Source organism: Trematomus bernacchii, unplaced genomic scaffold (assembly GCF_902827165.1).
Source record: "Trematomus bernacchii unplaced genomic scaffold, fTreBer1.1, whole genome shotgun sequence".
NCBI classification, from domain to species: domain Eukaryota; kingdom Metazoa; phylum Chordata; class Actinopteri; order Perciformes; family Nototheniidae; genus Trematomus; species Trematomus bernacchii.
This window is the reverse complement of record NW_022987524.1, coordinates 1,294,158-1,300,507: the sequence shown is the minus strand read 5'-3', so window position 1 is coordinate 1,300,507 and position 6,350 is coordinate 1,294,158. Positions and strand designations below refer to the sequence as shown.

The following is a 6,350-nucleotide window of genomic DNA, read 5'->3' as shown; positions in this document are numbered from 1 at the left end:
GGAAGTGTCTGTTGTGTTGCTGTTGAGCGGAACTGATCTATCGGTCCAGTATTGTCAGGAACTGAATCACCCTAAGGGTTAACACCTTGTCGTGTCACCGTCAAAGCGTTCCGGGTTCAGGGACAGGACATTTGTTAGCTTACGGACTTGAATGTTCTTTCCGTGTAATATTAAATATATATGAGCTTGTTCTAATGGCTCTGTTCATGGAGTAGTCGACTGTCAAAGGTAACGTGTTCCTGTCAGTATTCTGTGTGTGGTGTTATTTAAGGTGATGCTCTCTGTTTACGCTGAAGGCTTCGCTGTCAACTCACATTCTTCTGGTTCTGCCAATAACACTCGTTAGCTCACTGTTTTAGCTTAGCTCATATAAGGTTACGAGGTTATTAAATGTATTGCTTTGACTGTATCCGTCTACTTCTTATAGCTACAGTGTAACGTTAACATTGTTCCCTGCAGTAAAGCTATGCTCCAATAAATAACTATCATGTGATTCAGTGCTACAAATAAGGCTGGTGCTCGTGACTACAGGGCTATAGAAAAAGTGTCACTGTATTTTTACAGTTATCATTGTACAGCTTTTTTAAGTCAGTTAATCCATTAGTTGATTGATAGAGTATTTGTCACCAACAGTACAATTTGCTAAACAACAACTATGACTTTTCTCTGATGCAGTTTCTCTTGTGAAACTGCTCATTTCCAGGTTCATATCAGTATGTAGTGTCTCTACTGTGACATGTCTCCATGCTTTAATGTTCAAAAAGCTCTTTACTTTTCTCATACTGCCTGTGCTGCAGCACCTCTTTTCACCCTCTGTCTGAAACCAGAGCCCAGTCTGCTCTGATTGGTTAGCTGGCCGGCTCTGTTGTGATTTGTCAACCGCTTACAGATGTCCAGCCCCTTAGCCTATTACGTACAATGTGTTGGAGCGCTAGCCAATAGAAGTGCGAGTGATGTCATTATGTTACGAAAGTAAACAAAGTCCAGCATTAAAGCTTTCTTCCATAAAATAATATGCAATTTAACTATCATGTGATTCAATGCTGCGAATGATGCTGGTGCTCGTTACTACATTGCCATTGAAATCCCGATATTTACCTGATGAAAATCAGTATAACAGGCAAGACAATTACAATATTGCAACATTTAAGTTAATGGACTAATGAGTGGTGTTTTCCTCCTTTAGTTCACCTGTGTGTACGCAGATGTTCTCCACACAGTGTGTTCCGTCCCTGTGAGGCTCTTCTCAGCTGTTTGAAGCGTCTGTCAGCAGGATGTCCCGCAGCGGGAACGAGTCCTGTCTGAGGGGAGCAGAGGACACCGTCTCCTTCCTGGTAGGATCCCTGTCCTTTTTTTCATTTCATACCTTTATTTAACCAGGTAGGTCCCATTGAGATCATTGATCTCTTTTTCAAGGGTTACCTGCCAATATTTGCATAATGATTGCTGTTCATTCTTTTACACACACAGGTAATGCATACATGCACATGTACATTTACATTGGAGTAATGCAAAGGTGATAGAGTTAGCAGTCAGCGCTCCAAAAATGCTGTGCTCTCATCAAATTATTAAAGAAATTGGTTGATTACTCGACCAAAACCTAATGATTATTTGATCGTATCAGGGGTTTGACTACTGTTTACTAACGTGCCAGTTGTAGCTCAGTTTGTTCAATTGAATTGTTATTTATTGCAGTGCTGTTGGAAACATGTTGACATGTTGGAGCAAAAAAAACTAGAGGAAAACATCTTTTAAATAAAAATAATGCAACTAGTACAAAGTATACACATATACTGGGCCTATTTTCACTGTCAGACGGTGCTGAGTTGGTTCAAAACACTACATCAGGTTGGGAGGAAGAAATAGAAAAGGTGACATTGTATGTGTTCAGTTATACAGGTGTAATACACATTTATTTTTAATGTAATAAATACATTTTATTTAATAAGTCAGTTAATCAATTAGATGATTGACAGAGAATTCTTCACCAACTGTTTTGTAAATCTGATACAATTTGCAAAAAAACAACACTGACTGCTCCCTGTTGCAGCTTCTCTAGCGTGAGGATTTGCTGCTTTGCGTTTACTGTCTGACTAAACATTTAAAGGCATGTTACACTGTCTTTGACATTCTATTCTAACTAAAAGATTGAGATACAAATCGTCAGAGTTCTTGATCTCTGCTTACAAGGTAGGATGCATATTGAATCCTTGTCCCTAAATCAACATCTCTATTCTGCTCATTTTCATTTTCAGGTTCATATTAGTATTTTGTTTCTCTACTGTGTAATAATATATAATAATAATATTAATAATAACAATAAAATTGACAAAGTGCTTCACAAGAAAAAAGTAAAAAAATAAGACCACAGAAACATGAAGACAATAAAAACGTGTGCCAGAAGTTAAGGTTAACATAAAAACAAAACACAGGAACGTAAGAGTCCCAAAAGGAACAAAGAAAGGAATCTTACTTCACATCACACACATCTCAAGGAGACACAAAGGCCAATTTAAAAAGATGGCTCTTCAGTTGTTTTTAAAAGCTGAGACTGCAGACCGAATGTCTGTAGGGGGAGAGTTCCATACTGTTGGAGCCACTACTTCAAAGGCTTTAGTTCTCAACCGAGAGCGAGGGGCAGCCAGTAGGCCCCGGACGGAAGACCTAACATGCTTTAATGTTCAAAAAGGTATTTATTCTTCTCATACTGCCTGTGCTGCAGCACAAGTCTTTTTCAGGATCTAATTATTTGGTCTGTGTGTGCTGTTCCACAGGTGTGTGTGTTCCATCAGTGGGAGGAGTGGGCGGGCCTCGGTCAGTTGGAAGACTATCTGAGTGTTTTGGAGTACCTGCTGTGGGTCTTCACCCCTCTGATCATCGTCTTCATCCTGCCCTTCCTCATCGTCATCCTCCTTTACCTCTCCATACTCTTCCTTCATGTCTACAAGGTACGCAAATACAGTTTCCACCATATTCTTTTGCATTATGTCAACAGTAAATGACAGTTCATGTCATTTACCAAATGATACCATCACTCACAAATGATTCCAAATGTCATCTATTTATATAAAATAGTAAGTGCCGAAATGGGAAGTGTCAGTGTTTGAAGGGAATTTCATCACCTTCATCAGTCTACCCTAGAATAGATTATTTATTATCAACACTAAGGAAAGTTAAATGGTGGAAGGGAGTGAGAGTGGGGTGGTGGATGTCTCAGACCATAGTCAAATCACAATGAATCTAAAAAAATATTTCAACTCTAACTATTGATGACATACTCTTCACTTAAAGGGGACCTATCATGCAAAATGCACTTTTGTACGTCTTTTAAACATGAATATGTGTCCCCGGTGTTCCAGGGAACTCACCAAGTGTCAGAAAACACAACCCTCTCTATTTTCCTCCATACCCAAATCTCTAAAAAAGGGTCTGCAACGGATCTGATAAAAACTGATCCAGATTTGAACACTGTCCTGACGTCAGGACGGTGGCGCTACGGCTATTGGGCCAACTCTCCACCTATCAGGGGTATGTGGGGTTGGGCCACGGCCGGCCATTGCCGCTCGAAAGCGCTGGAGACGCTGTAGTACATATGCCAGGCCTGTAAGTGGCGCTGTAGTCTGCCACAAAAGCAGCGAAGAAGACTTGGTTACCATGGTTACCCTTCTGTTTATTTTCCGCTGTGGCTTTTTGTCTCCCTCCCCGAGGCAAGCGTTTGCTCCCGCTGCTTTAATTCAATGCAATCCCTCCCCGTCGAGGCAAGCACTGTAATTCTCTCCGGTTAGTCCACCAGCAGATGACAAACACCCACCTCTCCGCCTCTTCCAAGGAACGAGGGGACCGTGCAGCAGAGTTTCAGTTTCAGTTTCTTTCGCCGGTCAAGATGTCCGTTAAAGTTTCAATCTTCCGGACAAAATTAGAAAAGTGCCGGTCAAAGGTCTTCTTTGTTATTTATTGAGCTTTAAAACAAATGAATAACGACTCTATATAATAAAACACGGAGGACGGAGATCTCTTTTTCTCCCCCTCTTCTGACAGCCCAGCAGCTGATCAGAGCACGTCTCCCCTCTCCTGCAGGGGGGCGTGGTCAGCAGAATCAGGACCCGTAGACAGCAAACAGCACATAGAGCGAAAATGAGGCATGGCTAAAATGCATGATCTGTTTGGTATTTTGAAAACAGAAACGTATAAATATACCTTATATAGGTATGGCCCTACAATATATCATTTAAATATAGCATGATAGGTCCACTTTAATATCTGTAAAATATTTGAGACTTTTATACCAGATTGTCATTAATAGACCATCTGGTTTATTATTAATTACTTTTGAAATTGTAGAACACATACAATAAAAGACACTAATGCTGCGTTATTAGCACTGATGCAGTAAAAGCTTGGCTGTGCATGTAATGAAAAATGGTGGATAAATCAGAACCATACATAAGAACAGACTGCCAGAATATAGGAAGCTGCAAGGCAGAACATTGTTTTCAAGCAATAGAGATAATAGAACAAAAAGAACACTGTTGGCCGTTTGCAGATGTTGTTTTATTTGTTTTAAAGAACACAGATAAAAAGAAAGTTCCAAATTCCAGAACAAAAAACAGACAAACTATTAAGCATGCAAGCGATCAACAAAACCATTAACATGATAAATAAGAATGATGAATAAGAATGAAATCATTTGGAAATATAAACTTGAGAGAAAAGAAGCGTACTGTGCTGGTTTGCATACTTGGAGGGATAATTATAATAGACATGGGAAAGGTATCTCTGCATTATGTACTAAGTTGAGATTTATTCAGATGTTTACAAAACTGATCCTTCATCTGATCTGAATGGTAGCATTACCATTTTAGGCCCCGTCCACACGGAGACGAAACGGGTGTTATCCGCTATAGTTCTTTATCGTGTGGACGAACCGTAACGGAACCGCGGAAACGGAGCCCTCAAACGATAACGCATCCCAAAGTGGGAAGGTCTGGTAACGTAACGCTTGCGGCACCGTGTGTACGCCCTAAACGATCATAGCCCCGCCTCTCCCCACCTCTCCTGCTCACCCATTGCATTGCTGATGCGTTTCGCCAACAACAACAACAATGGCGGATCACAGGGTTGCGTTCGTGCTCCAGACGCTACTGACCATGATACAGATGTTAGTGCAACTACAGCTCCTCTACCACAACCATCAGCAACAAGTGGACATGGAGAACTACATGAACTACATGTTGCTAAATCCACCGCAGAGAATAACCAGAAGGGCAACCATGGCAACCATGCTCGGGGGTCTTCTTCGCTGCTTTTGGTGTATTTTGTGGCGGAAGTACAGCGCCACTTACATGCCTGGCATATGTACTACAGCGTCTCCAGCGGGTCGAGCGGTCTCGTGTGGACGGACACGTTTCTTGAGCCGATTCCGTGTGGATGGAAGACTTTTTTGAATACAACTTTGGTTCGTTTTCATTTTCGTCTCTGTGTGGACGGGGCCTTAGTGGAAGCATATAAGAGCTATACATACAACAAATATGAAATAATCTTTTGAAGGCAAGCAAAAGAGCTTTAACAAGAACAATGGTTTGGGACTGCAGGGGATGTTTATTCAATGGAAGCAAACCAACTATACATTTAAAAACTGATATCCAAACTGTTAAATGCCCCTGATAACGGTGTTGGTTCTATTTTTTTATGTCGTATTCTTTGGTAATTGTAAAATTGCTACCATGATAATAATTGCCATGATACTCAACTATTACTCACAATTTATATTTTCATATAATTAGACAGACCAATTTTTATATGAGCAGAAAGACAAGTTTGTGGTGAACTGAAAAGGAAAGCCACCAAAATGTTACAAGAAATGTAAAGTAGCCAGCTGAATGCTGATTAGAGCGTGCAGCTGAGCAACCAATCTACTGAAGGACTGTTCAAATCTGTTGCTGATTTCTTGTCCTATTAGTGGATGAGTCGATGAGTCAGCCTGAAATGTATCATTTTTATTTATTTTTAGAGAAAGAATCAGCTGAGGGAAGCTTACTGCAACAACCTGTGGGATGGAGCCAGGAAGACCCTGGCTACTCTGTGGGACGGACATGGAGCCATATGGCACGGTAAGACCCCATTGGCTCAGTATAACACATACATAAAGATAGATGTCCAGAAGATGGTATGAACATAAAGACCCATAAAGACTACATTTCTGCTATTGTGACCTTCTGAATGTAAGAAGTATATTTGCCTGTTTGTAAGCAAACCAAATATATGTTGGCAGGTGTAACCCACATTAAAATATAACATGAATAAATATAAAGAATTCATTAAAATGCATAAATATGTTTACAAAGTTGAAA

The 6,350-nt window shown here is 40.4% G+C and overlaps 1 protein-coding gene across 1 annotated transcript in view; it reads left to right on the top strand.

Annotated features, from left to right (window-relative positions):
• Nucleotides 1-66: 66 nt before the first annotated feature.
• The window catches only part of tmem68 (transmembrane protein 68), a 17,736-nt gene continuing 11,452 nt past the window's right edge, over nt 67-6,350 (top strand). Inside the window, 4 exon segments of the mRNA XM_034119125.1 lie at nt 67-228; nt 1,187-1,334; nt 2,775-2,948; nt 6,011-6,110. Of these exon segments, the coding sequence (XP_033975016.1) occupies nt 1,275-1,334; nt 2,775-2,948; nt 6,011-6,110 (334 nt within the window). The 5' untranslated portion in view covers nt 67-228; nt 1,187-1,274.